Source organism: Andrographis paniculata, unplaced genomic scaffold (assembly GCF_009805555.1).
Source record: "Andrographis paniculata isolate CXL003 unplaced genomic scaffold, ASM980555v1 Contig83END, whole genome shotgun sequence".
Classification (NCBI taxonomy): domain Eukaryota; kingdom Viridiplantae; phylum Streptophyta; class Magnoliopsida; order Lamiales; family Acanthaceae; genus Andrographis; species Andrographis paniculata.
In genome coordinates, this window is record NW_026137621.1 from 2,330,584 (window position 1) to 2,354,692 (window position 24,109).

A 24,109-nucleotide genomic window follows, 5' to 3' on the forward strand; every position below is an offset into this window, starting at 1 on the left:
GAAGCTTCTAAAATTTCTACTTTTTTCACCTCATTAAATATTTCATATATTTATAAAATAAATTATACTTTTTCATCATATTTTATTCTTATAATATTTAATAAAAATAAAATAATTATTTAGCATAAATAAATAAAAATAATAATTTCGCACTCACGTAATAATAAAAAAAATTAAAACTTAAATTTAATAAAAATAAATAAATAATATCATAATATATTTTTAAAATAAATTAATTAGTGGACCAAAATTCTCCCAAACTTCTAGCTCGGAGTCGCATTCTATTATGTAAGTATTGATTCATAGTTGCATGTCTCGTATTGTTGTATGACCAATTTGAGTTATCATTTATTTTCACTTGATCATATTGAAATGTATCGTAATAATGCATGTAAGTGTCTCTTTTATCTTCTACAATCATATTATATAATATGATGCATGCTCTCATTATTTTACCTAGTAAATTGATATCCCAAATAAGTGATGGAGTTTTAATGAAGGCAAAAGCTTGTAATACACCAAAGGCATGCTATATATCTTTTCGAACCGCTTATTGATGTTGCGCAAATAATTGTGTTTTATAACTTTGAGACAAACAAATTGATCGAACAAACATTGCCCACGGAGGGTAAATTCCATCAGTAATATAATATCTCATATTACATTGATGGTTGTTGATAACAAAAGTAACCTCTGGAGCTCTGCCATGGAAAACGTCGTTAAATAACGGAGATCAATTAAGTACATTAATGTCATTGCATGTACCTGGTGTGTCAAAAAATACATGTCAAATCCATAGATCGTATAATTCTTCAGTTTCTAATATGATCTCCAAGTTCGAATTGTCCTTTCCAAGCAGCCAACCAATTTTTTTATTCCCAATGCATACAATCAATACTTCCTAGCATGCTTGGAAAACTACATATTTCTGCAGCAAATAATAATTGTTGTACATCAACAGAATTTGGTCGTCGTAAGTATTCCTCACCAAATAGAGAACATATCCCTTCAACAACTTGCTTCAAACATGCCCTTGTGGTGATCTCTCCAAGACGAAGATATTCGTCAACAGTTTCAGTAGTTGTGTTGTATGCCAACACACGTATTGCTCCTATGCATTTTTGTAATGTTGACTATTTATTTCTTCTTGTAGCATCACGTTGTTGCTGAAAGAACTCCATTTCATTGGAGAGACGATCAACGATGCGAAGAAAGACATGTTTTCTCATTAGAAACATACGACGAAAATAAGAACTTAGATACACGGGGTTATCAAACAAATAATTATTGAATAATCGAGTACGGTCATCTTTACGATTCCTCTCCATGTATGTTCTCCGTTGACGTTGCCGTGAGCTTTCCTCATCTTAATTATTGATGTGTTCAATCTCTTGATACAATTGAGCATATGTTTATGCCAATTGGCACATATTTTCCAACTCTTCGCGAATGAATCAGACAGAGATAAGGATGAGATTAACATTTTTTTGAGAGAAAATAAATGTGTTTTAAGATATGAAATGTTGAACTATTGTGTAAATGAATTGTGCATATGAAGTGGTTACATATATATAAATAAAAAACTAGCCGTTGGGAATATAGTTGTTAGAAATATAGCCGTTGGGGAATCTGTTGGGAATATAGCCGTGAGGAATATAACCGTTGAGGAATATAGCCGTTGGGAATATATTTGTTGAGGAATATAGCCGTTGCAATGTTTACTATAAATACACTATATTTTTCACTTCATATTATCTACTTCATCTCCTTATAATCTTTTTTGTTCATTTTCTTTTTTCTATATTTTCTTCTAAAATTCCCACAAAAATTTATCCAACCCTCAAGATCCTCAAAATTCTTTTCGATTTCCAAGTTTTATGAACATGTTAGGAAATCAACTTATGTTCCTTAAATCTAATGTCTCATTTCAACCATTCAATCCTCCACCATATTATTGAATTCCTCCAAACTTTTATCCTCCAAACTTTCAACCATTCGGAAGTTCATCATCTCCTCAATTCATAATGCAAGCCACTGAAGCAAGAGGCACCCCATAATATTGCACACCTATCAATTTTTAGCAGATGATGATATGCATGACAATAAAAAAAATAAAGATATAAGGAAGGTGTGGAGCTGGAACAAAGACGAACTTCTAATCAATGCATAGATGAACACAATTAAGGATATCGTAACCAATACTGACCAACCAAGTAGTGCTTTCTGGAAAAGAATAGTACCGTACTACATGAAGAACAAGCCCGAAAGTGCAACAAGCAGAGGTGTTACTTAATATAAAAATTGTTGGAGTAAGATATGTAAGTCTGTGCAAAAGTTTGTTAGGTGTTATGAGGAGGCTAATCGAAACATGCGCAGTGGAAAATCAAGCACGGATGTCCTTAATGCAGCAAAGAAAATATATTCAAATGATGGTGAGAGCAAAGGTTTTATCCATGAAGATGCTTGACGTATACTCAGAATTTAGCCCAAATAGAAGGTCAGTTACTGTGAATCATCGCATAACAGTGGTAGGAGTTCAAAGCGAACAAAAATAAGTGAAGATGGTGGTTACTCAAGTTCGTATCCGGTGACACCATACTTTGATGTGGATGATCAAACTCCTCCTACTCATCCCCTAGTATTAAAACAAGTAAGAAGAAAGAGAAACATGTGCAAAACGAGACATTCAATTCAAGTCCTACTGAAAATTATGGAAAAAATTACGAAAAAAATAGTAAATTTAGCTCAAGTATGGAAAATATGACAGCAATCAATGAGCAAAGTTTGAAGCAACAATCCAAGAAAATAAAAGAACTTCTGAAAGCTAAAAGGTTGAACATAACGGCGAGGAAGATTGATCGGAAAGCTAAACAAATAGAATTTACTTTAAAGAAGATGGAGATGCTCATTATGTTAATGATCAAATGTGATAATCTAACTGAATTTGAAGAAGGATTCAAAAAAAAGTTGGCACAAGGATGTTTTTCATAGTTTTGCATTCAAATTTATTAGTATTTTTTTATGTATTTTTAATTATTATATGTATTGTCCGTAATTTTAATTAAGTCGTGTAGGTTTGTATTTAAATTTATAAATACTTTCATGTATTTTCAATTAATATTTGTATTGTGTGTAATTTTAATTAAGTCATATAAGTTTTTTTTTTTAATTTATGAATATTTTCATGTATTTTTATTTATTATTTGTATTTTGTGTAATTTTAATTAAATAAATTTTATAATTGAATTAATAGATATCTTATTAAATATTTTACAAAAATATTCATTAAAAAATATGTAAAATATAAAAACAATATATTAAAAATTATAATTATTAAAAATTATTTTAATAAAAATATAACTATTAAATAAATTTTCATATAACAAAATTTAAATCTAATATTTTAATTAAATAATATATATAATACTCCCTCCGTCCACCACAATTGACACTATTTGATTTCTTGTTTATCCCATTATAATTGATACTTTTCTTTTTTTAGTAAAATTTATAAAATCTAAATATACTTCACAAAAACAATTAAAAATAATTAAACACACAACAATTAATTAAATAAATAAGACAATAAAATAAAATAATAAAATAAAACAAACAAACCCAGTTATTTCATTCCAATTTTAGTCATTGGTTTCTCCTGCTCAAATCCTAAATTCCTTCGCGATAGATTCTTTCTCCACCACGCTTGTTTCCGATGGTCGCCGGGTACTCACCGCCGCGCCGCTAACGAGGATGTCGAAGAGAGAAATCGTCGGCTACAATTCTGATGCCACCGGATCGTATTTTCCTTCGGTGCTGCCTACGCCTGAATCTTATGAGTGTGTACCTGAAACTTTATTTTTCGAAAAATTGGTGGTAGCGCTGCTTGACGACGACCAGGTGACCCTCTCCGGCCATGTAACTGATACACCCCCTGATTTTGAAGGTTATAGCCGTGTTGGTGAGTTTCGTTCTTTCTTCTGTCTAGATTCACCACTGATTTTCAAACGCCCTTTAACAATCGTAGAGAGTTCAGCCTGCTCTACTTTCCCTCCATATTCATACTGTGAGACTATGAATTTTATCTTTGATGCATTATTTTATTTTATTTTATTTTTTGTATAAAAAAATTATGTCTAATTGTGTTTATATCTATTGTACTGCAATTTAATCGTCCATTCATTGCATTTGGCATATAGAAAATTTAATTGTCACATTTGGTGAATATGATAGTAGGCTATTGAAATATACAGAATGTTAAAAAAAAAAGAAAAAGCTATGTGCTAATCAGGATGTTAGTAGTCTTTACATAATTTGGCGGCGGCCTTTCGATAATAATATAATGTCATTGGTTTTTATACGTGAATGTGAGGAGCATTAATAAAACCTAAGTATCTTTACTAAATATTGCAATACAAAAACAAAGTCTTAGTCACATGCATATCTATGTATCATGTGTGCATGGTATGAACTTTACAAAATGTGCATAAAACACATATAGCTATTCATGTAATATCTATGCATGCTTCTAAGTTTTTCACACAAAATATCTTTTTTTTTTTACTCAAACAAGAGTTAATATTGAGAATGGAGAGATGATTGCATCTTGTACCTCAATTCCCAACCCGGAAAGCAAAAGCAAGGCGTAGTCTTCTTTTCCTTCATCCATTAGGTATGTTAGACAATTAAGAACCAAATCCTTAGTCACATTCAAGTGTCTATGTAGAGCATCATGTCAAATTAGCGCATCCTTCTTTATCTGTGGAATTTTATATTTGTTGTGTCCTATACTTTTCATTATTTCAATCATGTACCCTTGTAAGATCAAGAATACTTTATTCAGTCTTTCGGCAGTCAATTCTTCAAAAGATAACACCACTGCATTCACTAGGTCATCCACATTGGTGTAATCCTTCTCAATTTGGATACTTTGTATAGTCCGAAACCAGCCAATGTCATTGACATTGAAGTCTGGAGAGTTTGGAGGTTGTTGCACTAAAATAATATCAAACCCATCACTTGTGGCAACCTTTCTGAAGTCAGCATCATCATTTCTTATGTGTGGCCTTGCATTATCTTGTTGTATATAAATTCTTTTTGTCATGTTGGCTGACGATTTCTTTTATGGTTAGGATAATCTGTCAAGACATTATAATATAAATAATTGACATATACAACCTTTCAAAGTTAGTGAATGCATATAGTGAAATAGAATAAATTGGAGTGTGCTAGTTTGAATAAACATTAGTACAATCTAACATTATTTATTCTAACATTCGATAAATTCAAACAATTGTATACTTACATTGTTGATTAAGCAAGTCTTAATAACATCCTTTGTAATAGCTTGAATGAGTTTAGTGACTAGTGTGTCTGCTGCACGGTTTTTACTAGTTCGTTTTGCTGTTTCCTTGTATGTGAAAGGGAATATGTCAATTTTTCCATCAAAAATCAACGAACCATCTACCCTATATATTGGTTTTGAAACTTCACACATGAACATAATCTTGGTAATAAATGTCTTGTTTTGGCATGTTCTATGTGGATCTTCCTCCCCTGGAGTCATATAGAATCTATGAGAACCTTTAGTCATATAAAACCACTTCTCATCAATGTGTATGACATTATCTATACATTTAAAGTGAATAGCTTCTTCAATCGAAGTGTAAACAAGTTGTTCAAGTACAAATTATAGCCTGAACAACTTATTTGGTGCTGTCAAATCTAGTTTAAGAGCACTTGTGTGGGCTCTTAAGGGTCCACTTGAAATCCACCTCCAAACAGTGTTTTTAAAACACTTTATTGAAGCAGTCATACTTCGAACAGATCCTCATAATTTGGAAGTACCTTTTTTGGCCTGAAAATATATATTTTTTTTACTGGTTAGGTGAACCACTCCTCCATTATCCAATTATTTTTTTGCATTCTTCCAATATCGACTGATAATACTTTTAGAACATGAAAAAAGCTATTGTGCCTCTAACATTTTTCCAAAAGAAGGTTTGTCATTCTTAAGATTCCTCAATAAAAATTGAACTATAGCATTATGTTCATTATCAGTAAGATTTTTTCTCCCTTTCATTGTAGGCCGGATGTCAAAGAAAAGCTCGTGTTGGATTGATTAAGAGGAAACTACAATTTAAAAGAAGGTAAAAGGTTAAAAAGATTTTTATTTTTTTTTAACATCATAGCTGAATGCTTATGAGATAAATTAATATAGTAAGTTTACCTTTGCAAAGCAATTCCAAACTTGATTCTGCTTTCTTTGTTGCATATTTGATTATATTTTTGTTGTTTTTTTTGTGAATGACAGTGAAAAAAATGACATGTGTTGTAGTCCTTTAGTGCATTTTGGGAGTAATGGCAGCCTAGGGAATTTTTGAAGGGAAAATATTACAAGGGAAACCAAATGGATTGGGAGTATTATGATTATAATGCTTTTTGGACTTGCCCCTATCCATCCCGTTTTTACTGTATATATTGTTTCTAGTTGTATTATGGTTTTTGAATAACTATATTATTGCTAGCTATTTTATGGTTTCTGAATGACTACTTAGATAATATTGGTATGTGTCTGTATTACACTGAATTATGTATGAATGTTTAGATTATTTTTGTATGTTTCTTTTTGTTTTTTTTGCTGCTGGATATAGTGTGTTGTTTGTTGTCTGTTGATAGTGTCTTTTTATATTGTCTTCCGTTGTTACAATTACTTATTGTTATTGAATATAATTATAATACGAAAATTAATTTATTAAATTGTATTCCTACCACAATATAATTCTTTTACTATTACCAAAAATTATGAAATGAAATTTTTTTTAGAAGATAAAATTTTCACTACTAGAATGGTTTATTACTACTTAAATATTTTAATCTATTAAATTAAAGTATAAAATAAATTTATTAATCATTATAAAATTTAAATAATATTTTTAAATTATAAATAACATCATCAATATAAAAAATAAATAAATTAATATATTAAATTACTATCATTAATTTACTAAACCTCATTAAATTTCACTACTTTAAATATCGTGCCCACCATAAAAAGTGTCAATTATGGTGAAACGGAGGGAGTAGATTATTATATCATATATATAATTTAATATATATATATATATATATATGAAATTCACAAAAATAATAATAATGGCCCACATGGTAATGAAAATGGAGAGGAAGAATGGTCGCCTGTGAACTGGCCGTTTTGTGTGTTAGAATCATTTTTATTTTTTTTAATGTTGACGTGGCCCCTGTTGTGGATGGCCTTAGTAGCTCATAAAATTGTGTTTGCTTTGACTTTTCACTCTTAAATAAATGTTTTTATGCATAATATTAAATAAGAACATATTATTTATCTTATGATATATCATATCAAACTATATAAAAAACTCAAAATCAAGCAAAGCCATGAAGGCATTGAGCATCGCATTATTTAACCCCTAATAATGTTACTCTTAACTATTACTACATGCAAAATACAACACAAGAGTTTGTTATTGTTCATCATTTTTATGGTTTAAAAATATTAAATTAAATATTTATTTTATTATTTTTACATTATATAAAATTTATTTTTTTATATTCAAAATATTACATAAACATCTATTCATATTATATAAACATTTATTAACATCAATCTTTTACTATTTATAACCCCAAACACAAGTCTTACTATTAGGTTATGTCGAAGGTTTACCCAGTGCACACCTCTGATAGCAGTTGCGAGTTCCTATGTCATGAAAAAAAAAAGAATAGTGTGATACCTTGGTCTGCAAGCTACGCAAGACTCCCATGTCATTAAAAAAAGAAATGATAGTGTGACACCCCGGTCTGCAAGTCACGCAAGACTCAGCGTGTCGAGATCATAGACTAACCCCACAGGTCACTACGAGTCCTTGCAGCACGCTTCTGTAATCACTTACGCGCACTTGGAAAACTTCCCAAAGGGTCATTCATCATTAAATTACTCTAGGGCAAGCACACTTAACTTCATCATTAAATTACTCTAGGGCAAGCACACTTAACTCTAAAGTTCTTTCAGTAGAGCTTCCGAAAAGGAATGTGCACATTGTTGACATGAGTAGTCTATTCAATCCATTTAATTACTATTCAGTCTCGGATGGTCTGGCATCGGCTCATCCACGGGAGTTGGCCTAGCAGCGACCAAATTATGGGGGTATTACATCATCTCGCACTTAAGAATGCAACATCCTTATTATACTCCAAGAATCTATCAACTGCTAGGCCCTTCAACAATCTGGTCGACAACTATGGGTTGTTGCAGGTCGGCTTTGATACCAGCTGTGACACCCCGGATTTCAAGTCCTTCCAACATGTTTTTTACCCCACTCATGCGTACCCTGAGAGACTTCCGAAGGGGTCACCCATGATCAAATTACTTTAGGGCAAACACGTTCAACTCTAGAGTTCTTTCAGTAAGGCTTCCGAAAAAGAATGTACACATAGTTGACATGATTAGTCTATTTAGTCTCGAATGATTTGGCATCGGCTCATTCAAAGGAGTTGGCCTAGCACCGGCTCAACTCCGGGGGTATTATAGGTAGTGACACTTTGCGAAAATACTAAGTAAACTTTTCCAAGTATAAAATACAACAAATTATATTATATATATATTGGGTTTATTTATTTTGTGTTTTCTGGATTATTTCTATGTTAAGTATAAAAAATTATACTGTTAATATAAAAAATAATATTTTGTATTGAATTGTTGACTTTTTAAGTAGATATAATATATATAATATTTTTTAATAATATTTATTAGAAATCATATCGGTAAAAAATTGTGAGTGACCATAGATATGAAAGATGTTATCCTTCTATGGATATAAAAAAGTCAGATATTCCATAAACTATTTAACGGCATCACAATGAGTGATTAAACTAACATATATTTTAAATAGAATTCTTTATTTGCAAGAATAATCGAGAGTCATTACACAATCAATCATCGTAATATACATAAGTTTCTAAGGAATAATCTTTATCTAAATGACTGATTTTACTTATACTTCGAAGATATATCATGATTGCCTTTAACCATTCAAAATAATTGGATTCATTTAGGCTTGGACCACATGGATTCCCTAACCTGCTTTAGTAGAATTATGGCCCTACTTTATTGTTTGATTTTTTTTTTTTTTTTTATCTCTCTTGTGTACGGGGTATGTCGGTGAATTCTATTGTATTGTTGAACTTACATCTATGTTGCCACCACCCTTTTTTTTTTTTTTATCATTCTTGTATAATAAAATTGGGCTTGACATGATTTTATGTTGGCCTAAAGTCATTTGCATTGTATTTTAGTTTTAGTTTTTTTTTTTTTTTGGGCATTCTTGTTTTGTTTTTAGTGCATGGTAGAGCAAATGAAATGCTTTGTTTAGTATGACTTAAACAAGATGTTGTGATTTGTCATATTAGAATGCCTCACAGTTATCGCCTTCACGGATTTGACCATGATAGAAGAGCTTGCTATGCAGTGACAGAAGCAACAACAAAAAAAAAAAAGATGAAGAAGACGTAGCAAAACTGTTTGCTATGTACGACAATCATAGCATTTCATGTAACATTATTTTTGGGGCCGATGTCATGCTCCACTTTCATGCTATCTAGATAGAGTTTTATTAACAAGCTATTGAATGACTATGCATGCATGAAATATTTCTTTTGTATAAATAAGTTCATTTTTTATTTTATTGAAATGGTAAGGCTCCAATTAATTGATGAAAGCCCGCAACAATGTCTTTCCCCATACAATTCAATTGCAATGTTTCCGTACACAATTGGATATTCAATGCGGCTACATGTGATTGCGAAGCGCTTCCAACATGCAACAGAAATCATGTTCCACCATGTTGATATGGTCAGTTGTGCCCTAACCCAGATTAGTGTGCAGTTTTTTCAACCATCCGATGTCACTCTCACATCCAAATATTGTATCTTCAATCAAATGATACTAATACTTTCAGGTTCTTTCTGCAACCTATATTATAGCGTATCACAAGTTCTACGTTGTGTTTTGATTCCATTTTCATCCTATAATGTAGGATTGTGTTGGTTCCATCAACGACACCACTATTTTTACTTGTTTCTTGCTTGGACCAACCACACTTTTAGGACAAAAGGGCGAGGCATTGCAATAATGCATGATGGCAGTTGTCTTCGACTTTTACTTCCAATACATGTGTGTTGGGCACAAGGGGAGCACACACACAATGCGAGGGTCCTCGCCCATGCTATTGACGCGTCTCAAGAATTTTCATTCTTGTCACTAGGTGAATTTAAGGTGAAATTGTAATTCCATTTTACGATTTAAAATTTAGCCTCATCTGTGCGCTTAATCGTGATAGTAATACTCTTCTTTCGGGAAAGAGCTATCTAAATGATTTAGAGACTGTTTGGTTCACGGATTTGGTGAGATTTTATGGAATTTGATTTTAAAATCCAATGAATCCATGTTTGGTTAAAAATAGACGATGAAATTTAAAGTGAATGAGATTTTAAAATCTAATGAATCCATGTTTGATTAAAAATAAACGATGAAATTTAAAATGAATAAGATTTTAAAATCCTGCAAATGAAATTTTTTTTAGTAATAGGGTACCCTTATTACTTTAAAATTTCATTCCCATTGCATTTTATATTTTACCATTATACCCTCTAACCCAACAAAAAATCATATCTTCTCATTTTTTATACTATATGTATATATATATTAAATTATATTTTATTGATTTTATAAAAATATAATATTTTATTTAAATATACTATTACATATATATATTTACTTATATTTAATTATATTATTAATGATATTTTAAATAAATTAATAATGTAAATTTATTTGACTGGTGTTTAGTTTTTTATTTTTAATTTAAAGTATTTTTTTATAATAGATATAAGAATGAGTGTCGGTAGTATAAAAAAATAATATTTTGTGTTAAATTATTGTAGTTTTTAGTGAATAGATTATATATTATATATTTTGTATGAATCTACATATATATAATATTTTTTAATATTAATCGAAAACCATGTAAAAAATTATTTTATTAGAACACACCTAATTTAATAAAAAAAATAAATAAAGTTCACAAAAAATAGTTGAATGTAAAGATTAATTTATCACAATAAATAAAACTTTTTGAATGATAATTATGCCATTTAAAATATAAAAAATCTAAATTCTTCCATTAATCTGCAAAATAAACTTTGAAAAATATAAATTTCGGATAACTACACCAACTAAACACAAGATAAAATTCCAAATTGTAAATACAATAAATCGCATCAAATATAAATCATATTATAAAATTTTCAATTCCATAAAAAAACCCGTCAACCAAACAGTCCCTTAGGATACTAAAATGTGCCTCAATTCCTTACCTTGTGTGGCACGTGTTCCATTTGCAAAGTTACAGAGATTAAAATTTTATTTTATAAAATGGTACATTATATCATAAATATAATATTTAAAATATATGCCATTACCTCTGTAAATTTGCAAATATATATATATAATTTTGCAAATATTTATATTTTATTAAAAAATTAATCTTAAAAAATATATTATATCATATTAACCAAATTTATTATAAATAGGTGTTCTTACATTCAAAATATATTTATACAAAATATATATTCTTTATTAATCAAAAAATTAATAACTCAATACAAAATACTTTATCTCTAATCTAAATTTGTGTTATAATTTTTTGTTTTAGTCTTGTCACCTAAAAAATATTCTAATTTTTTTTTAGTAAAATATGATTATTTTTTTATATTATTTATTATAAAAGAAAAAAAATTGACTTTCAAATTAAAATTCGTGTTAAAAAATTTAAGTATGTAATGGAGAATATAAATTTAAATAAAAAAGTATTTTTTCATATATAACATAGAAAATACTTTAAATTAATTCAAAAAAAATTTATTATTATATTAAAAAATTTAAAACTAAACTTAAAAAATTATACCGTACCATCTAAATTTATAAAAGATAATATATTTATACTTATTATATAAAAAAAATAAAAAGAAATCTTTTAAAAAGCAAAAGGAAAAAGAAGGTCAAGATCTAATGGCCAATATTAGACTATTCAAAACTTAAAGGACTAAAAGTGCAAATTTCATTGTACAGAGTTGGAAAAGATATTAAAGACGTAAGATATATCTCAGAACCGGCAGCGATTCCTTATAGAAACCCTAGCTCCGCCGCCGCGCCTCCTCCTTCTCCGTCTCCAATTGTCCTGAGAAGCTCCTTCCTTCCTTCCGTTGTTCTCTTTGGCTTTCCATTAATATACTTATCTTCGTTTCTCTGTGTTTGGTATACTCGCTGTAATAATTTTGTGGTTGATTCGTTGTTCTATGGCACCGCCTGTCAGAGCTGCAACAGATCCAAGCCAGAGTCTCGGCGGTGGCGTAGATCTGTCGAGGCAGAACCCACCGTCGAATACCTTGTGGATTGGGAACGTGTCTCCGGCTGTATCTGAGACAGAATTGAGAGCGCTCCTCGAACAACACGGCAAGGTCGACAGTTTCACCCCATATCCGTCTCGGAACTACGCTTTCGTTTATTTCAGAGAAATCGAAGTTGCGAAAACCGTTAAGAAGGTTATGCAGGGGTTCTTGCTCCGAGGAAGTCCGTTGAAGATAGAGTTTGCGAAACCGGTTCGTTATTTTGCGATTTTTCTTGTTTTCTATTTTTTGAGAATCGTTTCATGTAATTACTTGCGGGAATCATACTCTGGTTTTCATGAATTTGGTTCTGTATATCAGACAAAGCAAACGGAAGCGGACGCTAATCTGAAATTACTCACGATTCTAGAATTTAAACGTTTATTCGTATCTTTTTTTTTTTTTCTTCCTGTCTGAGTGATTAGATCTGCCTGTTTTCCTTTGAATTGGATATATTAATGGCTACAATGCTGGTTCGACAACATATAAGCATAGACTGAAGCTGAACTTTATCATTTACTGTCTGAACGCCACAAAGATGGGATGTTGAAACTCAAATCTAGTTATTTTCTGTGCCTCTTTTTGAATTGAACTTCATAATAATCGGCTAAAATTTTGTGCAAAGATATATGCAAAGAGGGGTCCGAATCTTCCAAAACATGATCCTGTTCCTTTTAAACAAAAGTATTTAAATAAGCTCTAGGTCACAAGTACATTGGCATATTGGAAAATGAACTTCAGTGCCTAATTTATCTTAGCTTGCCCCATATTTTGATAAGATAAAGGTGTGAAGCCTTTAGTAATTTTGTAGCAAGACTTGATAACGGAACACTCTATGTTGATTTTGGGAGTAACAATAAGAAAGCTCATTTGCTAGTTTGTGTTGCAAATATATACTAGAATGATAAACTAAATGTTCATGTATTACTCGATTAATGTTACAAGCATTTCAAGTTCTTAATTATAAATTCCATTAAATTGGAACAAGAAGCTTGAATTTATATAGATATTCAATAATTTTCAGTTTCTAAGACAAGCTTGGTTAAGCATTAACCACATATGCTTGATACATCAAAAATTGTTTTTGTCAAAGGTGAAATAAGCATATGGTGTCATATGCCGTAGCAAGTCATATCTTGGAGCAATGGCGAATTTTAAGTTGATTACCTTTGGATTGGGATCAATAAATAGTCTATGCTTTACAAGTCTATGGCATTTGGTGAATGCTACGTTTCAGTATCACCCAAACCTCTTATCTAATATTATGAGATTTAAATCAATTATATGACTGGTTAGATTCTTCTACAAAACTATGTTCAATAGAGTAAATATTGCCTAGGCAATATATATGTGTGCTGAAGGTCAAAATTGAATCTGGTGTTTTTTCGTGCAGTTTTTTGGAAGTTAAGCTTTGCCATTGTCTGATTATCATCCATATAATGGTGATCTTAAATGTAAGAGGTGGTGTGTGCACGTGCTAGAATTTCCTGATCTGTATGGTCTTTTTAAACAACGCCCTAGAGTTCTATTAGCAGCCTAATATTAACTTTAGGGTTCAATGAGCAATCCATTGCAATCGAAAATAAAGAAAAGGAAACTTTGATGCCTACCTATTCTCTATTGGTAGGACACCCTAAACCAAAGTGGGCTATTACATTCCATAATGATGAATGATTTGAATCCTACTCAATGTTAGTTGAAATAATTTTGATCTCTATAAAGATCAACGCCATATTGAAGTATAGAAGCACCGATGCAATGAGGGGGCATAACCAACTGAGAGGTTTGTTTTGGGCAACACATATTATGTCAAACTTGTAACCTTTGCATTTCTCAACTCAACATATGTAGTTTGTACCTAGTCATTCAAGCTAACGGAATACTTCAAGGGTGTTTCCCATTTTATACTATATGCAATCTACTGTGAAAGAATTTTTTCTCATTAAACAAACATCACCTCCAAACAATATTTTGAATTCAAAAAACGACATCCAACATTTGTTTTTCATTTAAAAAATTTAGAATTCAAAACGCTTAGAAACATCCAAAACACATTAAATATTGCATTTTTGATAAAATAGAGGGGATATCTTATGTGCCTGCAAAATAAGGTGCACATTCAAAATCATCCACTTGATTGATTTTGAGAACACCTTTGAAATTTTCAGACTAAATATGTATAATTTCACATTCATTGAAATTGAAGCTAACCTAATTCCATAGTATTTGAAACTGCAGCATCTGAACCCCAATTCAAACAAATATGCTATCCATTAATAATCGAGGAAACCCCCTCCCCCCCCCCCCCCCCCCCAAATCAACTTTCGAGCCCCAGTACTGTTACTAGGAGGCTTGTGCAGATCTAGTCTAGTTCCAACTGCACTCCACAAGGATCTCTAATGAGTGCATTTTCGTTCTCTTAAAAGAGTATCCACGTCTAACTTCTTAAGAACCAAATGATCAGTTGAAGCAAAAAATTGTAAATATATAGAGATAACAGACCCCAAATAATCTAATATAAAATAATAAGCCCAATCAAAATTAATTTAGATTCTCAAATATGACATTTTTCACTCATCTTCATGAATTGGGAACACTATCCCCTTTTGAATTTGGCATCATAATTGACCTCTCCACTATTTGATTTATATTGTTCAAACCAAGTTTTATGAAGACCTTTAAATTGAAGTCTTGAACTGATACTGTTATTCATGCTCAAACCTTGGTGGAACAAAGGAATAAATGTTTTTGATTGTTTTCCGCAACCCACACACTGGTTGAACCTGCTTTTGCTGACATCATAGCAATGGTGAAGGCTAGGTGCACGGTAGCATGTAATGAGTCTTCTAATTAGGCCTTTGAAACTTGGTGAGAGTGACAATGGACCACCAATTATTATATTCATGAATAATGGACTTGTACTAATGAAACTATCCATCTAATTGTTATTTCCCTCAATAGGTTTTGAAATTGCTATTTTTATGATTACACTACCATCCAAATTATATCTGTAGCCTGAGCACTTTCATATTCTAATTAATACAAATGCTTTCATATTTCAACTTATGCAAATCCCTAAAGTGAATTTTGTTTTGTCCCCTCTAAAGAATTGGAAAAAAAATCTGAAGTTATCTTTAAAGCATGTCTAATGGATGATCATCCTTTACACATATATGAAGATAGTTGAGTGTAAAGCCAGCTATTAACTATAACATATGGGTTTTAAGACTTATTTTATCAGGCATGGACTCATGGAGTAATCTAACAAGAGAGAACTTAGCTTCTGTTAGTGATCCCATGCCTGCTATTTTGCTGGGAAGGAGTACTCTAATTTAGATTTGCGTTCAAGACACAAGTTAATCTGTCATCCTTTGAGATTCTTGTTTCCAGTTTACTAGTTTTTTCATATAGGCTTGATTGAGCAATGCCTGAACTGCCAGCTGAATATTCCGTTAGTTATATCCAATGTGAAATAGTTAGCAATTGTTATAAACTTAAAATAATGTAGGAATGCAAGACAGAAAGGAGCTGAACCTTTTTGATATTTACTCACACTACATTGTTTAGTAAGGTATTAAGAGAGTGGCCTTCATAGCACTTGTCTTGGTTTCTTGTTTTAATTTTCATCATTCTTAAGAAAATGAATGTAATTCAAATAGTATCTTGTAGTAACTAATAAAATTATGTTCTTTGCGCACACAGAATGAATATTATATTTTAAATTGTTGAACAGTTGAGAATTGTATTGCTGGCTAACATAGAATTTGAGAGAGATTGCATATTGCTCTTGCACTTGTCTATGCAAGCTGGCTAGATCATGATAGATTTCCATTGTATCAGTGGTTAGCATTGGTGGCTTCCTCCATATGCTTGGAATACTTTTTTCTTACATATGGTAGTAATACTTGAGAATGCTTCATTATGTATAAAGTAGACCTTGTACAATAAGATTTGACTCACTGTATTGTCTAGGAGTCACAACTTTAAGTTTGTCTGTATGATGATCCATATAATATAGCATGCTACGTAATCATTATGTACATTAAATTAGGAAATAACACATCAACTCATGAAAGATAGCTTGATATATTATAATCGAAAATTGCTGGTGTTTGAATTTATACATGATATGAAGCACTATTTAGTATGTTGTGTTGATTTGCTCATTATGTTTACCTGTCAATCTGTTTGGAATCCACATATTTTGTATTTATTTTTCTATATGTTATTATTTTTTGGTTTATACTGTTATTGTCAAAATGTTTACTCGGGAATGTTTAATTGAGCTTATTCTCCAGGCTAAACCATGTAAGAGTTTATGGGTGGCTGGGATAAGCCCTTCTGTTTCCAAAGAAGAATTGGAAAAAGAGTTCTTAAGGTTTGGCAACATCCAGGAGCTCAGATTCCTTAGAGATCGAAACACTGCATATATAGATTATGTCAGATTGGAGGATGCTACCCAAGCACTGAAAGCCATGAATAGGAAAGAAATTGGTGGTGCTCACATTCGAGTTGATTATCTTAGGTCACACTCATCCAGGAAAGTAAGTTAACTTTTAATGATTGTATAAGATCCTTTCACATTGTTTGCATTTTGATCTAGTGAAATAATGTATGGCTTAATGAATTTCTAAAGCTATGAATATTTTGGTGTGCGTATGTAATGATAATAATATGAGTGTCAGCATGTACGTTTGTTGTGGCACGAGATTGGTCGCTTTTTGTATTTCTATGTTTTAAGATAAAATGATCTTGTGCCACTGCTTTAGTAATGATTAGTTTATATGATAGTTCATATATTTGCTCAAATTTATGTATATTGAAAGAGTTGTGCTAATGAAGTGTGAATGTTTGTGTCTATATATTTGCCTGAAGTTGTGTTTACAAATAAAATATTTTAAGTTGTGTATATTGAGCATATATACATAATATAAAATGTTGTTTTAGTATGTGTTTAGTGTGAGGTACTGCTAATCAGACAATTCCTGTATCCTACTGCCAATCTCATATATTTCAATACTAGTGTGTGCAAGGATTATATTTTTCTTTTTGTTGCTGCTTAACTGATTGTAGATATTTTAATAAGTGATCCTCTAGAACACTTCTAATTTGCACATGGATGCATTGAAGGCCCCTTTTGTACCCTTTTTCTTGGAGTTCATTGTTTGTAGAGTTTTATGGTGGTTAGGTGACCTGTCCTAGAAACTTGAAATGCTATCCAATTTTTGCAGGAGTTCGGCTCTGACCCAAGGGAAGTTCATTTTTTAAGTAGAAACATGGGACTTGCAGATTTACACTGGATGGGAGAAGATGCCTTGATCACTCATCCTGAGCATATCCTTCCTGGGACAAAGATGAAAAGTGTAAGTTCAAATTCATTACTTTAACTTTTATAAGAGTATGCTTGAGATCCTAGAACGTATCCTGTGTGGTAGCGTTAAAGCTATTGAATATGTGAAATTGTATTATCAGCTTTATGTTTCCTCTTTGAAAGATAGTTTGGACAACATATTACTGTTGCATGCCCCCTTGGCAATTCATTGTATTTATTATTTGATTTTTGCATTCTTTAATGGTTGTTCTCTTCCACCTCTCCTTCTGTGGTTTTCTGCAGCATTTAATGCTAGCAGGATCAGATGCACTGCCTAGTAGAGTTCTATTGATAAGCTATCCGCCTTCTATTGCTGTTGACGAAGATATGCTTCACAATGCAATGATTTTGTTTGGGGAAATCGAGGGGATAAAGACAGTTATTGAGAGGAATTGTGCACTTGTGGAATTCCGAAGTGTAGAAGAAGCTAGGTGTGCCAAAGAGGGTTTGCAGGGTAAACTCTTCAATGATCCTAGAATAAGAATAGATTATTACAATGTTGAATTTCCGGCAGTGAGAGGACAAGTAGGTGATCCACTTCAACCACTTCAGATGGACTTTATTGGTCTGCACCGCGCTGTTTTGATAGGAAATAATCCAGGGCATGCATCATCTATTGGAATACATGGACCTGATGCTTATACAAGGCCATCATTAGCACATGCACTTCATGGGCTGGATGTTGTTGACCTTTCTGCTGTTCACAAATTGCAAAATCCCAGCCCTCGAAACCTGATGGGAGGTCCTACTTGGCGGTCATCTCCCACATCCAGATTAGTTTCTTCTCCTTCTGAAACTCTTAATGCACCAAAGAGGTCTGCATCTGGTGCTTGGGATGTTTATGATGCTCTGAAGAATGAATCCAAAAAACCAAGGTTTGATGCTTCCTTTCCCACTGAAAATCAAAGTGGATTGGATGAGCGATATGGGCAGAGGTCTATTAATAGTGAGGCCCCTTCTAGTTCTATAACAAGGGCCACAACTGTGGGGCGAAAGCGACATGCTGACAATGACTGCATTTGGAGGGGTCTTATTGCAAAGGGTGGAACACCGGTGTGTCAGGCTCGATGTGTTCCTATAGAGGATGGTCTTGATGCTGAGATGTAAGTATGATTTCTGAATTATTTTCATAAATCACATTTTAAATTTTTGCATTGGTGAGAAATATGGGTTTGTTAGAAGATGCATGAATTGTGAATCATTGAAATTGGTGATATTGGTCGTTAATTTAAATGATTCATATGTCAATATGGTAGCTTTTGATCAGTTATTGGTGGAATGGTGGTACATACAATTGTAAAACACAGTCCAAAAATTGTAATTTCAGTGTATTGAGACTCTTATTGAATGAGGAATGCAGTATGGATTACTGGTGGAGAAACACAGCCTTCTGAAGTCTGAACTATACTCAATTTGGTGACATTAGCAGCAATCCCTTGCTTTAGATTCAATTCCATACACGGATGTTGTTATCTGTTGCCATGCTATTCTCTTATAAAATTTTATTGAGTTGCAAGATCATAATTGATGAACTTAACTTACGTTTTAATATTATCAGTTTTTGAATTGTGAACCATGAACATATAACTATACTAAAATTTTTCTTAACTTCTCCAAACTTTGTTTGGTTTGCAGACCTTCTGTGGTTAACATCTCTGCACGGACTGGGCTGGATTTGTTGAGTCAACGTTATGAGGATGCTATTGGATTTAATATAGTGTTTTTCTTGCCTGATAGTGAGGAAGATTTTGCATCCTATACCGAATTTCTGAGATACTTGGGCTCAAGAGAGAGAGCAGGTGTGGCGAAATTTGATGATGGAACCACCTTATTTTTGGTGCCGCCGTCTGATTTTCTGACAAAAGTTCTCAAAGTGTCTGGTCCAGAACGCCTTTATGGAGTAGTTTTGAAGTTTCCTCAAGCTGCCCCTAATGTGACTACTATGAATTCCCAGTCAATTCATCATCAATATGCAGATCTTCCAAAAATGACTACCTTGTCCGCAGGATACAATGTTGTTCCCCGAGTTGAGCGGGTTTTGCCTTCGGATAATTCCAGGGCTCGGTCCGATGATTCTAAAGTGCCTTCTAAAAATGTCCTTCCTGTTACAAGCTCTCTCCCTGCTGTCTCTGTTCCCCCAGCTCCCGTAGCATCCCAGGCCGGTCTTACATTGACTCCTGAACTTATTGCTACTCTAACTTCATTGCTACCTGCATCGAGTACTTCTGGTTCACAACCTGCCACTGTACAGCAGACTCCCCCAGTTATGGGTACACCAGATGTTGATATGGCAGCCAATCCTAATGTTGGCCATTGGAAGCAGAATCAGGCTCTAGTGCAAAATTCTCAGCTTGTGCAACAGCCAGGTTATCATGTGAATCCCCAATTGCAGCAACTTCAAGCAGGTCAGGGTACTCATGTAATTCCTAATCTGGCTGGTGGCCATTACCATCAGGCAGTAAATTCGTATAGCCAGACAATGACCACCGCTCAAGCTCCCGGATCATCTAAATCTATGCCTCCTGCAATTCCCCTGCAAAATTTGCCAGTTTCTGCAGGACCAGACCCCAACCTGCATTATCAACATGGGAGTTCTCAGGTGGTTCCGAGGGGTCAGGTTGTAGACAATCGAACGGATGCCCTTAGGTTATATAATCCTTCTGTTGTCCAGCAACCAGCGTATTCGTCAGTTCCATTATCCAATCAAGTGCAAGTTAATAATGTTCCTCAGTCACAGCCATATATGCCGCTGCCTTCTGATGTTGATGTCTCACATCAAAGTCAGGCACTTCAGACTGCTCCATTTTTGGTTTCTCAGGAACAACCCGAAACTGAAGCTGATAAAAACGAGCGATATAAAACAACCCTGTTATTTGCAGCCAATCTCCTTTCTCGGATACACCAACCGGAGCCGGGTGCAGGGAACCATTAATGCTTGCTTCATTTATCAGGTAACAATTCAAACCCTGTTGGTTGTTTTCTCATTTTATTGGTGGTTTTATGCTGCTGGTATGTTTCCTTCTTGCCTTCTCATGTTAGATTTAATTTACTGTTTGATATCTTGTACTTCCTGATATTAAATAGTATGATGGAAAAAGTAGATTTATTTGGGTGTAGGTGGGGGGAGGGGTAACTGTTTGCAGTGTAGAATTTTCAAGATCATAATAGCTTTTTCGGAAACACTTGGCTCTATAGTTGAGTAGTTAATGGCCTTATTTGTCAGTAGGCACTTTCTGAGAAAAAAGGATTTTAGTTTGGAATTAGGAAAGCCATTACTTTTTAGGTTCATTATGACTTAATAATATTTGCAATCTTGAAGTTAAGGTTAGTGATGCCAGTTGTCTTTGTTATTCATGTTCCTTGTCACATCAAGCAACCATAGATTTTCTGGTTCTAATAGACTTCTACAATTCAACTAACAAAAATACCTCCAAAGCTTAGGAAACTTTAATTTGTTTTCCCTGCAATTGAATCTTGACTACATGTATGATAAGCTCCATGAATGACACTTTCGACTTAGTTTTGTGTCTCTAATCATTTGAACGATTAAAGACAGTCCTCACACCCTACTAAGAGTCATCAAAGACTTGCCATATAGACATGTTGGCCTCTAAGTTATATGATCCCTCGTATCTTTTATTATTGTTTTCTTTCCCCTTTGTACTGGACAAGTTTCCTACTGCCAAAGAGAGTCCATCTCCAATAGTCCCCATCCTAAGAGGCTTGTTCGTTATTAGTAAGATTAAGGTTCATGGAACGAGCCATGAAGTGGGCAATTTGATAATTGGATTTTCTAGGGTTGAATAGATCTACCGCAGGGTCACATTAGGTATGTTGATATGTCAAAATTTGCGCACTCAATTCGGTGGCAGCCAACATAGGAGTCCTCTTTATTGTACAATGTGGCTAAATTGCTAGTGTGTTTGAGTGTCGTGTGTTCTATGAGGGAATTTTCTCGGGGATGGGGGTTTCGATATTACTTTCTTGCCTGTTTTTATTTAAATTTATGTTTAATTATGTGTTTTCCTGTTAGTTAGGTACAACATATAGTTTTCTAATACATGATTTTGTTGGTAGATGTAAGTTAACTCTTTGGTATTTGTTTGTTGTTTAATACTATGGACGAGTCTGTTTATTTGTCGTGGCTTGTTACAAATACAAAACCTTTAATTTATACACCTCTACTGTTAATGTGCTATTGCATTAGGTAATATTTAGTACTAGGCTTTATCCTCCGTAGTTCGTATCTAAAACTTTTCTCCGTAAATCTGCCATTGTTTTTCTTGTATGTTTTCTGGTTGCGGTATTTTCTGAAAATATGTTTGCAACTACATATATACATACACAAGCCAGTTATATTTTCAAACATAACTAACAACAAACGAAGCCTGGATTGTAAGGAAAACATTCGGGATATTGTTTTTGTAGTTAATACATAGGTTTTACACGACAGAATCAATGCAAATACAAATCTTTTAACAGTGTCTTCGTGTTGTGCGACAACACAAGTAGACAATCTATGCATACATTAGTGCTTGATTTGTTTTTTCACATCTGCTCAATGCTGCTACCACCTCAAACAACAACCCGACCTCTCCCAACCCCAAACCGACGCTTAGCTATCTTTATATATATATATATATAGTGTAGTTCTTTTAGTTGGTAATATTACTTGGTAGTTGGACCGGCAAACATTGGGTCACAACTGCTTTGATACTACCTTCTTTAATTTCCTACGAGAAGCTTGAGCTCGGCGCCCAAACTCACTTTTCTTTACCTTTCAACAATGAACCAGCCACGTACAGAAAAAAGAAAATAATCTTTTGTTTTTTTTTAAGATATAATTCCGAATTCAAATCTATGGTCACTAGGTTTAACATTGGCAGATTATATAAATGCCTATTAGTTCACTATGATCAACGTTTGATTTTGAATATATAAATAAAATATATTTTTTGGGGTAAAGTGCAATTTTTATGAAGCTCGATGTTTTTCAGTGTCTGGCCGGTTGTGTTTTTGGGTACCTTAAATGCCAAATTTTCGTATTGTTTATAATTAGAAAATAATTCTTCAAAATCTCATTGAAAATTGGGTTCTGTACGACAACCTATCCACCACCAATTTAAACTTAAAATGTCAACAATATTATTGTCCTTATACTAAACCTATAAAGGGGATTCTTTCTTTTATTATTATTATTATAAAAAGTGTAGGAAATAAACGAGGGCTGGCCAATAATAATAATAATAAATAATAATAGTAATAATAATAATAATAATATAATAATAATAATAATAATAATAATAATAATTCCAAGATCGAGGTGTTGTGTTGGTCAAATTTGACCCTTCACGGAAGGATACCTTTTAAGAGTGGACCTTCCCCATCCACATCCTGGCCCTTTTGTCTGCACCTGAAATGCAACTTTTCTTTTCTACTAAAATCAAGCAAATCTTTCCTGTTCCTTTTTCATCTGTAATTTTTTATTTTTTAATAGGCAAATGAAAAGAAAGTAACATTGGATTTTGCTTAACATTGGATTTTTTTTTTTTTTTTTTGAATATGGAAAGTAAATTGAGGACTGTTTTAAAACAGTGCAATAGATTCTCTGTTTTCTGTCATTAATTAATTAAATTCGACATTTGAACAAACAAACAAAAGAACATATCTAAACACGGGTGTGCATGGACTTTGATTGTAGGGAGGGAGGGTGCAACGGATGGATTTCCACCCCAACAACCAGAACGGTTCCAATGCCAACGTAGTAATTGGGAATGAATGCCGTCTGTCTATTCAATTCGACTCGACTTGACTCGACTCGTTATCTTCTCAAACACAAGGCAACCATTATTCCCTATCACTCTTTTCAACTTGGGTTTCTTTTGAACTTACTGTTTGCTCTGGACTTTGACTGAATTGGATATTTTGCAAGAAACTCCTTTTGGCAATATATATGTTGTTTATGTAAATTTTAACTATGAAAATGGCTGAAATTAATCCATAAAGAAAACCACCCCTCCCTCTAATAAACAAGTCAATAGCTTCTGATAAAAAATAAACAATAAAAATTAAGTCAATAGCTTCTGATAAAAAATAAACAATAAAAATTAAGTCAATAGCTTCCCTAATACTAATATTAGCATAGCTTATGGAAAATGACCAAAACGAATTAATTGATAAAGTAAATGGTTTCCTTTGCCTATGCGGGTGGATGAGTTTTTATTTTTGAATTTGTATTTGTATTATTTATTTTATATA

General features: G+C 32.7%; 1 protein-coding gene across 1 annotated transcript; it reads left to right on the forward strand.

Moving 5' to 3' along the window:
- Positions 1 to 12,187: 12,187 nt before the first annotated feature.
- LOC127241650 (flowering time control protein FPA) lies at positions 12,188 to 23,820 on the forward strand. Its single transcript, XM_051260794.1, has 6 exons — positions 12,188 to 12,693; positions 16,779 to 17,024; positions 17,712 to 17,843; positions 18,095 to 18,954; positions 19,487 to 20,802; positions 23,553 to 23,820. The coding sequence occupies exons 1-5, from the start codon at positions 12,391 to 12,393 to the stop codon at positions 20,781 to 20,783; spliced, it is 2,838 nt and encodes a 945-aa protein (XP_051116751.1). The 5' UTR covers positions 12,188 to 12,390; the 3' UTR covers positions 20,784 to 20,802; positions 23,553 to 23,820.
- The last annotated feature ends 289 nt before the right edge of the window (positions 23,821 to 24,109 follow it).